The 16729-nt window shown below is 63.6% G+C and overlaps 1 protein-coding gene across 4 annotated transcripts; it reads left to right on the top strand.

The window, feature by feature from the left end:
• The first annotated feature begins 668 nt into the window (after positions 1 to 668).
• LAD1 (ladinin 1) lies at positions 669 to 14015 on the top strand. Of its 4 annotated transcripts, XM_086342955.1 has the most exons (11): positions 1108 to 1200; positions 5167 to 5305; positions 8557 to 8691; positions 9964 to 10630; positions 11030 to 11140; positions 11437 to 11480; positions 12389 to 12461; positions 12546 to 12683; positions 12947 to 13033; positions 13266 to 13346; positions 13522 to 14015. In XM_086342955.1, exons 2-11 carry the CDS (start codon positions 5250 to 5252, stop codon positions 13525 to 13527), a joined length of 1398 nt encoding a protein of 465 aa, XP_086199081.1. In that variant the 5' UTR covers positions 1108 to 1200; positions 5167 to 5249; the 3' UTR covers positions 13528 to 14015. The 4 variants fall into 4 exon arrangements, with proteins under 4 accessions (XP_086199084.1, XP_086199081.1, XP_086199082.1 ...); XM_086342958.1 differs by lacking the exons at positions 1108 to 1200; positions 5167 to 5305 and adding an exon at positions 669 to 1090; XM_086342956.1 differs by lacking the exon at positions 5167 to 5305.
• The last annotated feature ends 2714 nt before the right edge of the window (positions 14016 to 16729 follow it).

Raw genomic sequence — 16729 nt, 5'->3', positions numbered from 1 at the left:
AAGGACATTTTCTGGGTCCCTGGGGACAGCAGGCGCCCCAGAAGAGGTGGCCCCGAGTCCCAGCATGCAGGGGCCAGGTTGTTGCCACCCCCTCTTCCTTGCTCCCAAGCAGCAGGCTTGCCCTTCACTGGGGATCTCAGAGCTGGGAGGCACTGTAGAGACCACCAGCTCCGGATCAGCGCCCCAAGGGGACCAGGCTGGCCAGCGAGACCCAGCAGGCCACGTCATTTCCAGTCCTCCTACTCCCCCCCTCCCCCGTCCCGTCTTCTTCTACTGGTGTCGGGGGTTGCACCTCTTTCCCCTGGGAGCCGCAACAGTTCTGATTCACAGGGAAGACAAGATTCCCCTGCTAGGCACTGATCCTCCCTGGTCCCCTGAGGTCCTGTTGGATGGGAGGCGCGCGCACCTAAAGGGAGCCAGGTGGTACTTCACTCGCTCCAGAATTCTCCCACTACTCCCCTGTTCTCTGTTCCCCCGAGGGGAGCGGGGGGAGGGGGAAGCCGGCCGGGTTCAACCCCCTGCCCCGCCAGCCCAAAGTCCGAGGGCACCTCCGAAGCCTTGGCTTCTTCGGAGCCCTGAGCGCTGCGTGTGCAGAAGGGATCCCGGCTCTTCTTTCTGGAGGGGCGGGCTTTGCACGGGGCGTGCCCGCAGTTTTCCGCGTCCCGCGCGCTCCTCGGGAGAGCTCTGGATCCGGACCCAAGACGCGCGCCTGCCCGCCCGCTTCCCAGATGGGTTTCGCGTGGTCGAGCCGGTCGGCGGGCGGAGAGCGGGCTTGACCCGGGGCACCCCACTCCCGGTCGGGCACCCGCGGGAGGGGGCGGCCCGGCGGGCTGGTTCGACAGGTTCCGAGCAGGAAGTCTCGGTCCCCACCCTGGGCGGCCGCCCCGCCCTGCGCGGCCTGTGCGCCTGTACGCCCGTCCATCCGTCCGTCTGTCCCTCGGTGTGGCGACCGGTCTAGGGCGCTGGGCTGGGAGGCCGGGGTGGGGACCGGGGAGGCTCTGTCCGCGACGTCCCCACCCGCAGGCCAATCCGAGGCGGCAGGCGGTGCGGCTGCGCGGCTGCGCGGGCGCGGCCCGGGATAAGAGGCCAGGTGAGCCAACCTGCGCCGCGGGCGGGGCGCGGGGCGGCGCGGAGCGGACGGGACGCTCGGCGGTCTGGCGGCATGTCGGTCAGCAGGAAAAGCTGGGCGGCTCTGTCCAGGTGAGTCGGGGTCCTGACTGCTCCGGGGGCCACAGAGTCGGGGCCATGCCGCGCAGCCCCCGGGGTTCCGGCCCTCTTCCTCCTTGGGGACGCAGGCCGGAGCATGCTGCCTGCGGAGGGCTGTCCAGCCCGGAGAGGCCGCTCTGAGGGCTGGGGAGGCGTTCAGGAGGTAAACGGCCGAGTCTCAGCTTCTGAGCCGCCCCTGACTGCCTGTCTTTCTCTGGAGAGTCTGAGAGGCCCCTCCCGGGAGGAGGCGGCCGCACTGCCTCACAGGGTCAGTGAGTAGGCCGAGCAGGCAGGTGACCTCCCAGGGATGAGGCTCAGGCTCTGGGCACAGCGTTTCGGGGTGCTGTTGGGGCTGGGAAACCTCACGCCTGGCGCTCTCCCTCTCTGCGCTTCAGTCTTCACTCATGAGCAGGGCCTTCAAAGGGTCTGGGGACAGGGTCAGAGAAGCCTGGGGGGGTGGGTGTCCAGAAGGCAGCACCCTCATGCGATTGGTGACCCCTGAACTTCTCTTGGGGTCCCCCAAGAGCATCTCCTGACCCCCACCCCCCACACCATCCCCAGAAGACTGAGGCCCATGTAGTGGATGGGCAGGAGCTGAGTCCCTACTCCTTGACCCAAAGGCTGTTGCTGGTAGAAATTGGCCCCAGGCGGACTTTTGGGTGATGAGGCCAGGCTGCCTTTGCAGGTGTGGGCAGCCCCTCCCATCAGGACCTTGACTCTCCCCTCCCCCCACCCCCAAGGGCCCCAAGCTCCAGGGACGCCCCCATGGCCGCACCCCCCCAGGGCTGGGGTCCCCCTGGACTCTCTGTCCTCACTACTCTGCAGCAGAGGCCTGTGGGGTCTGGAGAGAGGAGGATACGCCCCAAGAAAGGAGGCACTCGGTGCTCTGGATGGGGGCCCAGCGTCTCAGAGGCCAGTCACACCCAGGGAGGGTCTGTGCAGAGGGTGGGGCTGGCAGTCAAGGTCTTGGACTCTGCCTGTGGGTCTGATGCGGGAGTGTCTGTGTTTCCAGGCGGGGCCTGTCTGTGTTCGTGTGTGTGTGTGTGTGTGTGTGTGCACAGGCACGTGTGGGCCTTGTGTAGTGCGGAGAAGTCTGGGTGGGTGGGAGGTTCTGACGTTGCCATTTGGGCGTTTGCGTCCACTCAGATGTCCATTGAGGATGACGGTGCAGGGTCTCGTCTTCGCTGGCTCTCTGCTCAGAGGCCCCAGGCTCCTGTGGCTGTAGGGGTGGGGTCGAGTGCCCTGGGGAAGCTGCCCTGCCTCCCCAGTGCCCTGGGCAGCCGCAGCTTGCCCAGGAGGCAGCTGGAGCCGGGACCCTCCGCCCCACTCCTGGGAACAAGCCCCAGCTGGCAGAGGGAAGGGCTGTGAGTCACTGTCAACCGAGCTTCCAAGGCGAGGGTGGGGGGCACTGAGGAAGGGGTGAGGAGGGTGGCTCCAGGCAGGGCCCAAGTGGGCAGCGGAGGGCCAGCGGGCCCCCCATCCTTGGCACTAGGTCGAAATGCAGACGCCCAGCCCTGGATGGGCACCTGGCACCCAGCCCTCTCCTCCCGGTGAGGCGGGGCGGGCCTGTCCGCGGGGGGTGAGGGTGGGTCGAGTGCCCAGGACAGAGCGGCTGGGGGTTAATCATTTCCCCGCCCGGCCTCCCACAGCCCTGCCACCTCCCAAGCTGCTTGGTTCTCCCTGGCACCTCTCCCTAGACCGTCAGGGCTGGAGGGGACCTCACTGACCACCCACAGTGGCCCCTCGCCTGGGGAGGCTGGCTCCCCTTGGGCAGCTCACTGGCCCCGGGTCACAGGGCCTGGTGTCAGGCCTGCACCTGTTCTTCCCCTCCCAAGGTCTGCACATCCTGCCCTTTGAGCCTGGGCCTCCACGGAATGCCCTGGGGCAGCCCTGTGCCCTCCCCTGCGAACCCTCCCCAGGCAGCTGAGCCCTGACCTCTCACACAGCAGATTTCTGTGTGCGATTCCCTTAGGAAGGAAGGGTTCTGCTGGTCAACTTGTCCGCAGGGACACCCCTGCCCTCAGCTGCTGACCATGGGCAGGGCAGACTCAGGAAGAAGGGCCTGGGGCAGGGAGCCGAACTGGCTCTCCCCTGCACAGTGGGCAGGGAGTTGCCCGAACCACAGAAGGGAACAGATCCCTTCCTCTAAGGATGGAGTGTGGGGGCTGGCAGGCCTGGCGAGGGGGAGGTGTGGGGGCAGCTGCTGGGGCTTCAGCTGGTGGCTGTGGCTGGGACCTCCCCGGGTGTCAGTGTGCACTGACCCTGGCACTCTAAAAGACAAGCTGTTGGCCGCTGGGTCTCCCCAGACCTGCTTCCCCAGCCTGCACCAGAGCTCAAGCCGGGCTGGGGAGTCCCACACATTCCGGCCCCTCCCAAGCACCCCACTCCCTCTGACTGCTCAGCTCCTGGGCTCCTGAGAAGGTGGAGCCTCCCTGGGCGTCCTTCCTGGCACTAGGCCTTGTGGTTAACATGCTGCCCTGGCTGGGAACCTCAGCTCCTTCTTTTACTGGCCACCCTGCCTTGGGTACCTTGTTGATCCTGTGAGCCTTGGAAGCCTCATCCGCAGAATGGAGGTGCCCCACCTCCCCCTGCCCCCCGCATTCCTCAAGGTGGTGGGGCCTCCTGTCAGTGGCACCTCCTGTCAGTGGCACCTCCTGTCAGTGGCACCTGTGAGCACCCGGTGCCATCTAGGCACACGTCAGCGCCCTCACCGCTTCCTTTATTGGTGTACTGGTCACTGTATTCACCAACACGTGTGCTTCTGAGTGCTGAGCGCTGCTCTGGGCCCTTTGCTGTTCAGTCCCTCAGTCATGTCTTTGCGACCCCATGGACTGCAGCAGGCCAGGCCTCCCTGTCCATCACCAACTCCCGGAGCTTACTCAAACTCATGTCCATTGAGTCGGTGATGCCATCCAACCATCTCATCCTCTGTTGTTCCCTTCTCCTCCTGCCTTCAATCTTTCCCAGCATCAGGATATTTTTCAATAAGTTGGCTCTTCCCATCAGGTGGCCAAAGTATTGGAGCTTCAGCTTCAACATTGGTCCTTCCAATGAATATTCAGGGTTGATTCCCTTCAGGACGGACTGGTTTGATTTCCTTGCTGTCCAAGAGACACTCAAGAGTCTTCTCCAGCACCATAATTCAAAGGCATAATTTTTTGGTGCTCAGCCTTCTTTATGGTCCAACTCTCACATCCATTAATGACTACTGGAAAAATCATAACTTTGACTATATGGACCTTCGTTGGCAAAGTGATGTCTTTGTTTTTCAATGCACTATCTAGGTTTGTTACAGCTTTCCTTCTAAGGAGCAAGCATCTTTTAATTTATTGGCTGCAGTCACCGTCCACAGTGATTTTGGAGCCCAAGAAAATAAATTCTGTCGCTCCTTCCACCCTTTATGCTGTGATTTTAGTTTTCTGAATGTTGAGTTTTAAGCCAGTTTTTTCACTCTCCTCTTTCACTTTCATCAAGAGGCTTTTTAGTTCCTCTTCACTTTCTGCCATAAGGGTGGTGTCATCTGCATATCTGAGGTTGTTGATAGTTCTCCCGGCAATCTTGATTCCAGCTTGGGATTCATCTAGCTGCATTTTGCATGATGTAGTCTGCATATAAGTTATAGACATATAAGTTATTATAGTCTGCATATAAGTTATAAGGGTGATAATATACAGCCTTGCTGTACTCCTTTCCCAATTTTGAACCAGTCCATTGTTCCATGTCCAGTTCTAACTGTTGCTTCCTGACCTGCATCCAGATTTCTCAGGAGGCAGGTAACGTGGTCTGGTATTCCCATGTCTTAAAGAATTTTCCACAGTTTGTCGTGATCCACACAGTCAAAGTCTTTAGCGTAGTCAATGAAGCAGAAGTAGATGTTTTTCTGAAATTCCCTTTCTTTCTTTATGATCCAGCGGATGTTGGTAATTTGATCTCTGGTTCCTCTGTCTTTTCTAAACCTAGTTTCGCAATCTGGAAGTTCACAGTTCACGTCCTGTTGAAGCCTAACTTGAAGGATTTTGAGCGTAACCTTAGCAGCATGTGGAATGAATGCAATTGTCCAGAAGTTTGAACGTTCTTTGGCACTGCCCTGGGCCTTTGGGTACCGTATATTCATTCCTGGGCTTTTACTGTTTTACCTGCCCCTCTGGGAGCCTGTCCTTCTCTCTCTTCCTTCTCTTAAGGAGGGTCGCTCTTTGTTGGTGGAGATAACGTTTCTCTTGGGCTGGGGGTGTGGTGGGGGTGGGTGGCCACATCACCAAGGTGAGCAGAGGGGTCTTGATGTGCAGCTGGGGGTCACTTCAGGACTCCTGGGCTGACACCCTCCGGGCAAGGAGCTGCCTGGGGTGAGTCATTTCCCGGAGACTAGGCTCCGACGCTGTCTGACCCAGGTTCCACTGACAAACCAGCAGCTCCCCTGAGGGCTGAGCCGCCTATGTGGGAACAGGCTTGCTCAGGCCCAAGGAATCCTGTGCATTCCATCCCTACCTGGCCACAGGTGTGCGGGGGAGTCCTGTCCCCGTGGGCCAGTCTCCCTGCGGGGGGTGGTCTCTCATCTCTGCAGCGCATGGCTGACCCCAAACTGTGGACTCGAGGGAGGGTCCACAGGGGAAGGGCTGAATGTGTGGACCCAGGGGAAGCCACGTGCAGGGGGCCTTTCTCAACTGGACGAGGGTATCGGGGCCTGGCTGGAGGGGCCGTGGGTTCCCATGGAGTGAGTGATGGCAGAGGCCTGGGGTAGTCCGGTGTCCACCCCGTGATCAAGGCCGTGGGGCCTGGGCTGGAGCCCTTCCCACCCACTCAGGGGGAGTCGAGCCCTGACAGGCAGGGGCGCTGAGGTCTGCACCGCCAGCATGCCTGACAGCCAGGTGTGGGCAGGTGCCAGTGTGGGGCCTAGGGTTTGCTGCCCCTCTGTGCTCCCATGGGTCAGGCAGAGCTCTGGTGACCCCGCGAGGAGGAGCGCCCTGCCCCCTGTACCTGGTGCCACATTTGGTGGCCGGCATGTTCTGGGCACCGTGGTGGATGCACCCTGTCCCATGGCCTTTTCTCTCCCCGTGGGACAAGCTCTCCACACTTTGTTTGCAAATCTCTGACACAGCTTTTTGTTAACCCTTCTCAGATGCTGGGCGTCACCAGCTCCTCCTTCTGGAGCCCCCTGGTTGTCTCTTGTCCAGTCGGGCTCTTTCTAAGGGTCTTGGAGCCTCTTTGCCCAGCACTGCCCTGGTGGGCCCCCTCCTGCAGTGCCAGCACATCCCCTTCCTGCGGTCCACCAGGCTGGCTCCTCCCTCCTCCGTTGAGTGTCTCCTCAGCCTTCATGTCCTCCCGCCCCTCCTCCCCCACCACTGCTGCAGACATCGCACTGAACCCCTCTCTCCCCGAAGGCCCCCAGCCTTCTGAAAGCACCACCAGGAGCTGCTCAAGCCCGCTTTCCTTCATTTTTCTCGTTTCCTTGCTGGCCCCCCATCTCCATCCAGCCCCCCAGCAAACCCAGTGGACTCTGCCTTCAAATTGTGTCCTGAGTCCATCACTTAAGTCTCCTGGTGGCTCCCCACACACAGAGTGAACCCATGTCTCCCTTGGTCCCCAGGGACCCGCCCTGTCGCCCCTTCTGCTGAGTCGTGTCCCCCACCACTGCCACACATCCCAGCCAGGCCTGGGCTCCTGCTCTGCCAGCACACCCGGCTCCTCGGGGCTCCATCCCCTCTGGCACTGCCACCCCTTGTCCTTGGTCCCTCCTGTCCTTTTGTTCATGAGCAGGGGAGCCCTGGAACCCGCTTATATGTAGATCCTGCTCAAAAAATGAGTTTACTAAACACCAGGTCAGCGAACATGATGCTGGGCCTGAACAGGTCAGGGTGGTGGTGTGGCTCCTGTCCCTTTTAGGGAGGAGGACTGGGGAGGTGCAGGGAAGTGACTCCCCCTTAGGTGGGGGGATCAAGCAGGCTGTCTGACCTGGCCCTGCAGAAGTTTCCCCAGGGGCTGGGGGCTCTTTCCTTTAGGAAGCTTTTTAGATAGGTTTTATGTCATTCAGTTGATAAAATTTGTGGGTTTCCCCCTAGAAACGTGCCTGCTCCTCCCATGATACTTCTTCCGTGGTTGCATGTGAGGCTCTGTAGAGGCAGGCGAGGCCACGGTAGGAACAGGGCAGCGGAGAGGCTGGGGAACAGGCGCTGACCAGGACGGGGCCTTACTACCCTGCAGTGATGCTGGGAGGCGAGAGGGCAGCCTTCCCCGGACCCTTCTCATCGGGGCCCGGACAGTGCTGGACGGTACCCTCGGCTCACAGGGCCCGGAGCTTCTCCTGTGGCCCCTCGGGAAGCTCTGCCTCCCTCCCCCGCGGGCCCCGCCCCCGGCCTCCCGGCCGTCCGGTCCCTCCTCTGAAGTCCAGACCTTTCCCTCCTGGTGCAGAGCGGGGCTCACTTCCCTGTCTCTGTATTTGGCGGGTGGGTTTCTGTGACCCCACAGTTCCCAGTGGGAGGCTGGCCCAGCTTGGTTCCTCAGAGATTCTTTGCTCTTTGGCTAGAATGGGCTGGGGCGCTGGGGGGAGGTAGGTGCGCGGGCAGGTGGGTGAGGATGACTGGTGGGAGGCTGGGGCAGGGTGCTGTAGGGACATGGGGCTGGAGGCGGGATGGTGGAAGGCGGGGTCCGGGGGGTGGCTATGAGGGGGACCGGTATGAGAGTGACTGTGAGTGACTGTGGCTGGGAGAGTGACCGGGGGCCAGAGGCAGGCTGTGCCCCTCGCTTCTGCCCACGGGAAGGCTGGTTTTCAGAGGTGAAGGAAGCTGACGGAGCGCCTGGGTGGTGAGGGAAGCGATCCTGGGTTCCCCTTTGGGGATGGCTGGTTCATCTGGGATCTCTGTCTGGGGGCTGGGACGTCCTGGGGGAGCTGGGGAGCTGGGATGTTTCTCAGTAACTGTTCATCTAAGAGCCTCAGATCAAAGCTGGGCTCTGCCAGGTTCACCTGCCTCCTTCGGGCTGAGCAGTGACCAGCCTGCCACGTCTCTGGGCGCCCAGGCAGGGTGGACCCCCGTTCCAGTGGGGGTGCGGGGGCGCCCAGGTGGGTGGACCCCCATTCCAGTGGGGGTGTGGGGGCACCCAGGTGGGTGGACCCCATTCCAGTGGGGGTGCGGGGGGTGCCTAGGTGGGTGGGCCCCCATTCCAGTGGGGGTGCTGGGGTGCCCAGGCAGGTGGACCCCCATCACAGTGGGGATGTGGGGCACCCCGGCGAGTAGACCCCCTGTTCCAGTGGGGGTGCAGGGTGAAGTCCGGCCCGCCGCCCCCCTCCCCCCAGTGTCGGCCACCGGGACGCTTTGGGCATCACCCTGAGGCTGCGCTGACCCCCTGTCCCCCCAGCCTGACCCGGCAGTGGACCCTGGAGGATGAGGAGGAACAGGAGCGAGAACGCCGGCGGCGACACCGGAACCTGAGCTCTGCCACGGACGACGAGGACCCACCTGCCCGGGACGAGGACCCGCTGGCCCCCGAGAGGTGCGGGTGGGAGGCGGGACCCCACTGAGGATGGACCAGCCGCCCCTGCCTGGGGAGCGGGCTGACCTTCTGCGGGCCCCACTCTGGTCAGGACAGCAGTCAGGACCAGTGTGGGTGAGCTGGACCGCTCTTGCTGGGCATTTTATAAGCATAGCTCATCCTTCCACGCTCCTGAGAGGGTGCTAACCTGGCTCATGGGTAGGCAGCTGTCAGAGAGTGCACGGCTCGAGCACCGGGGGCAGGGCCTGGGGGTCATCAGGCCCTGGGCCGACCATGCCCCTTCAGCCCAGACCCCTCCTGCTAGCGGACCCCCGTGGTCTCTGACAGGAAGGAGGTGCCGCTGGTCTGACCACCAGCCCCGAGGCTGAGCACCACGACACGCCTGTCCACAGGGACAGGGCCCACTAGGGGGACGCGTCTCATCTCGTCTCCAAACGAGCCCAGATTGCAGATTTGGCAGCGGGCTCAGCCTGCGAGTGAACTCCCCCAAGTTGCAGGTGGGCGGGTGGAGGCGCAGGAGGGGCCCCTCTGCTGCAGGCCGGGTTTGGGGCAGCTTCGTGTGCTGCTCCCTGGCTCCTGGAGAGGGGGCTGCGAGGCGTGCGGCCGGCGCTGCACCCACGTGGCTGCGGAGGCGTGGAGGCCTGGGTACCACTGCTGGCTTCCTGCCCGTCACCGTGTGACTCGGGCCAGCTCCCTGCCCGTCTCTGCTTGACATCTGTAAGTGGCAGGGCCTGACACAGGAGAGGTGTTTGTTGAACATGGAGTGGTTGTACCTTACAGGCGTTTTTTTTTAAAGCCTCTTGTGCTTTGTTCCGGAGAAGGCAATGGCACCCCACTCCAGTACTCTTGCCTGGAAAATCCTATGGACGGAGGAGCCTGGTGGGCTGCAGTCCATGGGGTCGCTAAGAGTCGGACATGACTGAGTGACTTCACTTTCACTTTTCAGTTTCATGCATTGGAGAAGGAAATGGCAACCCACTCCAGTGTTCTTGCCTGGAGAATCCCAGGGACAGGGGACCCTGGTGGGCTGCCGTCTCTGGGGTCGCACAGAGTCGGACACGACTGAAGCGACTTAGCAGCAGCAGCAGTGCTTTGTTCAGATGATACCTTGGAGGCCTGATGGGTAAAGCAGATGAAAGCGATCCTGATTTAAGGGACAGTGGTTCAAGGGGTTGGAAGGGCACGAGGCGCCCTGAGGCCTCCCCCTGGGTCAGGTGCTCCTGAGGTCTCTCCCATTTCTGACTGTCTCCCGCCATCTCCCTTCCGACTCAGACTGCTGAGCGTGGAGGAAGCAGAGGGGCCCCGGCCACCGGCCCCAGACCCCAGAGATGAGGAGGATGTCCGGGCCGTCCTGAGGACGCGGCAGGAACGGAGGCAGAGGCGCCGGGAGGCCCCCGTCCCGGAGCTGCCTGAGGCCAGGCAGCTGCCCCCGGCGCCCGAGGAGCAGGTGCAGTCGACGTCCGGTCGGAGACTGAGCCCGCAGCGCGGCTCCACAGAAGAGGGGGGCCTGGCGGGCAGGGCGCCCGCGGGCTCCGAGAAGCCGTCTGCTGCAGGGAAGACACTTGAGCCGGAAGCGAGCCTGGACCCTGAGACCCCCAGCCCCAGTAAATGCTCCGTGTCCCAGAAGATCACTGTGCTGGAGGAGAGAGCCTTCTCAGGAAAGAGGGTGGTTCTAGACAAAGCCAGCATCTTAGAGAAGAGACTCGTGTCTGAGAAAGCCACTGTCTTCGAGAAGACCCCGGCCCCCGAGACGCAGCCGGCCCCAGGCAGGACCATGGCCCCAACGCGGCCCCTGGCCCGGGAGCACCCAGCCTCAGTGGAGTGCCCATCCAGCCCCAGGGGGCAGCGGGGTGCTGGGGGTGCTGGGCCTGAGAAGGAGCCCGAGTCCTCGGTGGGGCCTCTGTCCCGGGCTGGCAGCCTCCCGCCCGTCACTCTGCAGGTGCGTGGTGCCCCCCGCCTCTCTGTCCTCCCGGTGTCTCTGGCTGCCTCCCTGTCTCCTGTCTTCCTCCCTCCAGGCCAGCCCCAGCTGTGTCTCCTCTCCCCGCCTGCTCTGCTGCCCGCAGGACAGGGGGCTGGGCTGCGGTCTCACTTGGCACCCACACCACACCCTCATCCCAGACCCAGACTCCAGGGAAGCCTCAGATGCTTCTAGAAGCCCCCCGCCCCGGAAGCCCTGTCCGCTGGCTGGGCCCTGGGCCTGTGGCTGCACCCCCACAGCCGAGGCAGTGGGTGGGAGCAGAGGACTGGCCTGCTGCCACCGTGGCTGCTGGGGTGAGCCGGCCTGCGGGGGCTCCAGGCTGCCTGTCTTCCTGCGTGACTCACCCCCTGCTCTGTCCAGGTGAGGACCCCCAGCATGGAGGCTGAGCCCGAGGCCCCCTCGCCGACACGGGCCTCGCCCACCTTCAGCAGCGCCCTGCAGCGCTCCAGCCCCCGCACCATCTCCTTCAGGGTGAGCCTGGCTGCCGTGGGCCCCTCACTGCAGGGCTCGGGGCAGTGGGGAGGTAGGCAGGAGGCACCCTGAGAAGATCTGGGGGCATCAAGGGGGGTGTCTCTTGACCTGGCTTAATGGGAGGGGCTGTGCCCCAGGCCCGAGGTGGGCCTTTTGTGGGGGTGTGGCTGGGGTCTGTGCAGAGGAGGGTGGGGGCGAGACCCCAGGGCGGGCTGCGTTCTGAGAGCTGAGTCCTCCCTTGTGGAGGCTGTGGCTGCCACGGACCCCGCTCACTGGCACCTTCCTTCTCTTTCCAGATGAGCCCCCGGAGAGACAGCTCAGAGGTGGCCTTAACCCGCAGGTCAGGGCCTGGGGGCCCCGGGGCTCGTCTGCCGTGGGGCTGAGGCCCGAAGTGCAGCAAGGGGAGGGTCCGGCTGCCTGGAGGGGGCGGGAGGGAGGGGCCGTCCTGAGCCACTAGGTGCCCGGGTGGTGGGGGGGAGTGGGTGCACCGGGGTCGTTTGAGTCAAGCACTGGGGATTCATGCATGCGGGCTGCACCATCTGCCCCGAGACTGTACTGAGGCCGGTGGTCCTGGGCGAGGCCGGCGGGCGTGGGGGACATAGTAGATGAGGGGGTCACTGCCCTTGCATCAGAGTGAGACGTGCAGGAACCATGGGGCATGGAGGTTCCGAGGGTTCAGGATGGGAACCGAGGGCTGGAGCCCCTTGCAGTCAGGGGAGCTCAGCCTGCGAGAGTGGGGCGAGGGCACAGGGCGGCGGGCGGCAGGGGCGTGAGGTGGGGAGAGCTCTGCAGGCAGCTCTGGATGGAGGGTTGGTGAAAGGAGGGGCTTGGAGCGGAGTCCACATGGAGGTCAGCCGGCCGGCACAGCAGCATGAGGTGCAGGGTGGGGGCGCCAGGGTCAGGAGGGCATCAGACCCAGGTCATGAGCCTTTCACGCTGCCTGTGCCTGAGGGCAGGATGGGGTTGATCTGGGATGGGGGGCCTGGGGGCCAGGGGGGTGGAAGGTGGAGAGAGGGGAGCAGTGTCTGAGGCGGGACTGACTCCACGGGGCAGGGACAGCAGCCATTTCTGGCCTGGGGTGTCCTGTTGAATGGACTGTGTCTTGGGAGGACAGGGAGCGCCCACAGTCTGTATACAAAGGCTGCATTCTCTTCGCCAGAGTGAGGTGGGGCACAGGGGCAGGCCTGGTGTCCTGTGGGCGGGCAGGGCCTCACCTGCTTTGTCTTGCCCTGTCTTCCTGCCCTGCAGTGCCAGTGTGAGGCTCCCAGCCAGCTCAGTCAAATTAGGCCCGAAGCTGGAGCGATACCACTCAGCCATCCAGGTGAGTGGGCTGGTCCCTGGAGTGTGCTGGGCGTGCCAGGGCCCTCACCCTCCAGGGTCAGCAGCCTGTGCTCTCTGCTCCCAGAGATCAGAGTCTGTCAAGGGTGCAAGCCCGTCCCGCACTGAGTTCCTCGTGGCTCCTGTGGATGTCGCCAGCAAGCGCCACCTCTTCGAGAAAGAGCTGGTGGGCCAGAGCCGAGAGGGCCCAGCTTCCAGCCGCAAGGTGAGTGGCTCTGGCCTGCCAGGCATCTGCAGGCCGCTGAGCCTGGGATCTGCAGAGCTGGAGCCTGGGGACTGCAGGACAGCTCCATGCTTTCCTGCATCTGTCTGGCGGACTCAAGGGCCCGGCCATGCCTGTTGCTGAGCCCCCAGCCCAGCTGTGCACACAGCTTCAGGGGAGGGTCCCATGGCCTGGCTGTGTGGATGTGGTGAGGGGGGCCCTCTGGAGATGCCAGCCCGGCCCCAAGGTGGGAGCTCTCTTCTCAGGAGAACTTGCAGCTCTCAGGGGTGGTGACGTCGCGGCTCAACCTATGGATCAGCAGGACCCAGGAGTCAGCACAGCAGGGCCCGCAGGTACTGTGTGTGCCCCTCTGCCCCCGGTCTCCCTGCAGGCCTGTGGTAGTGGGATGACCCGTCAGGGGAGGGACAGCCCCGAGCGCAGTGGAGATGCTCTGCACGCGGGACGGCTGTGGGGAAGCCTGTGGGTCAGAGGGTGGAAGGAGGAGGGCCTGGGGTCCTCCCCTGGGAAGGGGCGGGCCAGGGGGCTCTGTGGCTGCCTGAGCCCGGTCTCTGTCCTGATACCCAGAACCAGGAGACGCAGAGACAGTCGGCAGCTGGCAGGAGGCCCCAGTGGAGGAAGAAGCCAGAGCCCCCGCTGGGTGCCGAGGTGTGTGGGGGCCCAGGGGCTGGGGCGGCTGTCCCTGGAGAACACGGGCCGGTAGGCGCCCACTCCTCCACTGCAGGCCTGGGCTCTGCCCAGCATGGGAGGCCTGGGGAAAAGGGAGCGTCCCTGCCCCACCCCAGGAACCCCCTTGTCCTAACGACTCTCGGTCCCACTGCAGGTGTGAGGAGCCAGTCTCAGGCCAGCAGCCATGCCAGTTGCCTCTCCTGCCCGCTTTCCGCCTTGGACCTGGGAGGACCCTGGCCGGCATCCTCTCCGCCCCTCTGGGGCAGGTGTGCCCCGTGGCTTGGCTGGCATCTTCCCCACACCCCTGTGGGGGCAGGTGTGCCCTGTGCCTTGTCCGGCTGCGGGCACTGCGCATCTGCACACAGCCTCGCCACCCTGTCCACACCGACTCCTGCTCTTCCTCCTCCTTGGGGCTGTCGGGTTGCACCGGTGTCTCCGTGCACCTCTCCCAGGCTGGCCCCCACCGTCCCTGCGCCACCTGCCAGGCTGGAGGAGCCGCTCCCAGGACCTGCCTTGCTCCCCTTCATGCCCTACCTGCTGCCCTGGCCAAGCCGTCCTGTGCCCCCTCCCCACTCTCAGGAAAGAGCTGATAAACTCATTCACTCTCATGTGTGACCAATGATACCTTAAAAATCATTCTTTCCAGAAGCTTTGCTTTTCAGTGGAGTCTAAATGGCGTGGGGAGGCTATGGGGGCCCGAGAGGGGCAGGCGGTTGTCTGCCAGCAGCCTCTGTGGCCACAGCCCAGCACGCCTGCCCCCAAACCCGGTTCTCCACTCCCCTGCCCTCCTGAGCCAGGGGGGATGCTGAGCTGTGTGTAGACCAAGCATCCAGAGCCAGCCTGGTGCCATCAGCCCTGCGTGCTGTGTGTGGCTGAGGATGTGTGTGTGTATGGGGCGTACGTGTGTTTGTGCACAAGTCTGTGTGTGGTCCACACGTTTTCCCGTCACTAGACCTACGTTAGAACCCTGCTCTCAGGTGCCTGCTTGGGTTTCTCTGGAGTCAGTGACACCTCACACCCCCTTTGCCCCAGCCCCACTGTGCGTATGGTCCTGAGGGAGGCTCCCGTCCCACATCCTGGGGCCAGGGACGGAAGGGCCTTGGGGCCCCGCCTGTGAGCCGACTGGCCTGCCTCCAGCAGGGGGTCTCGGATGGCCGGCCCTGTGCCCGCCTGGAGCTGGGGGCAGCGGGACCTGGAGGCCCTGGCCAGCCACCCTCACCCACCACCACACGTGCAACCCCAGAGTTCCTGGATGGAGCCAGGAGGGCTGGACTGGGCACCTCCAGAGAGGCAGGCCCCGCTCTGTGCTGTCCCACCAGGAACTCAGTCAGCAAGCGACCAAGAGGTGCTGAGTGCTCGCGTGCTACACTTGGGAGGGTCCCAGCGGGTGGCTTTGCCCAGCATAGCAGCGCCCTCCCTCCAGCATGGGGGTCTGAGAGGGGCCCGAGGGGTCTTGGCCCACCTGGCTCTGGTGTCTGGGCATATGGCACTGCTGTCCCTGGGGGGAGCCCTTGGTGCCCATCGGGGCTGCCTGGGCAGGGTGTGGAGGGCAGCACCACGCTGCCTACCCCCTTGCACTCGCTCATCTATACACAAAGGCCCTGCACTCATCCTTCTGGGGGGGATGCACGCCCAGGGCGACCTCAGGTTGGCGTGTGAGGACAGCACTCAGCCTGGGCGCCCACCTGACCGTGCCCGCCTCCCGTGCCGGGCCTCCTGCGGGTCCTCAGGGCTGTGGGCACCGTCTCTGCGTCCTTGTCCCTCCTCTGCTGTAAGCTCAGAGAGGTGACTTCACTTCGTGTGCAAGGGCAGGGCATCCAGGGCAGGCCAGCTGTGGTGGCTGCAGTGATGGCCGCCCACGTGCCGAGTCAGTCCATCCTGCCTTAGGACGGTCCCTGGAGGCCACACACAGTCAGGCCACAGATGCCTGGAACCTGCCAGTCTTTTCCTGTGGGGCCTCGGGTGCCAGAGCCCTCTCCCAGGCATCCACGCAAGCAAATTCTGTCCCATTCGAAGGACTTTTGAGCTTACAGGGGACCCACTGCAGTAGCTTGAGCTAAGGGAAGCTGTAGGAAAAGCGGTTCCTAAACTGCAGGAGATTTCGGGCCAGGACACAAAGCCCGGCTGGGCCCCCGGGGGCCAGACCAGGAGAGCGGGTGGCAGCCTGGCTGCTCACTGTCCCCCGGTGCCGGCTGCTGGCTCCTGGCTTCAGCAGGTCCCGACCCGGATCTACTGGTGCGGGAAGGGCCACTGAGCCTAGAGGAGGCGACTCAGGCCACTGGGCTCAGAGGCCCCCGGGGACCGTGGAAGGACAGCCTCAGCTGAGACGGGGCCAGGTCGATAGCAGAGCGGGTGAGGAGCGCGTGACGGACGGGGCCTGGGGCTCTCCAGGCAGCGAAGTTGAGGGGTGGGGGCGGGATGTGGGTCAGGAGAGGGGGGAAGTGGGGAGAGGCTGTCCTTGCCTACAGAGAGGAGTGTTTATCGCCCACAGGCGGCTCTTGGCAGGGCTGGGGCTCAGGGCCCAGGAGTCGGGCAGGACGGGGGCCCTGAGAATTCAGAGCAGGCCTCCCCTAGGTCTGCTTCCTCTTTGTTGTGTCCCGAGCCCTTCTGTGACCCAGGCGCTGTGCTGGAGGCCGCAGGCACAGGCATGCAAGCAAATGCGAGGCCCCTGGGTGCTGGCCGCGTGGACATTGTAATCTAGTGGGTTTAGCAGATCGTAATTTTAAAGCCATCGTGGCGTGAACTTCAACCATCTTCCCTGCCCCTTCACTCAACCAGCTGCCTCTTTGAAGAGAACCCTTGCTCTTGGCTGGAAGTTCGACCTTGAATCTGACCCCCTGCAGTGGGTCTACTTCCTGCCCAGTGGGGAGGGCTTGCCACATGGCTTGGGGGGCAAGCAGACCCCTCTGTAGGTGTGCTCACTGAGGCTGCCAGAGCCTGCCTCTCCCCCAAGGGTGTTCACCCGCTCGAGGAGCCAGTAGCCTGGAAGCACCCTTGTCCACACATCACCACAGCTGAGCTTCTGCCCCCACCCTCCCCCCAGCCTGCCTTCCCGACTGCTGGCATCCACTTTATCGGGGTTCTCGGGACAGACAGCTGGCTTGTGTTATGTGCCTGCTCCCTCCTGTCCCCTGCCTGTCTGTCCTGGTTTTAAATAGCTTATCTGAGCAGCTGGATGACCACATGGGCTTATATGGCCTGGGGTACATGTTCCCTTAGCCCTGTCCCTGGCACCTGCCAAAATAGCAGCCAACACCCCCTCTCCCCCTGCCCCCGCCACCCCCGGCGTGACTCCTGCGCACATTCCTCCCACCGCCGGGGCGCGGGCCTGCTTAAAGCCTGTCCAGCCCCTGCCCTCGCCC

The sequence above is a fragment of the Bos grunniens genome, chromosome 16, assembly GCF_055505025.1.
Source record: "Bos grunniens cultivar Pamir isolate PY7600 chromosome 16, Bosgru_T2T1.0, whole genome shotgun sequence".
NCBI classification, from domain to species: Eukaryota; Metazoa; Chordata; class Mammalia; order Artiodactyla; family Bovidae; genus Bos; species Bos grunniens.
This window is presented reverse-complemented; position numbering and strand designations above follow the sequence as displayed.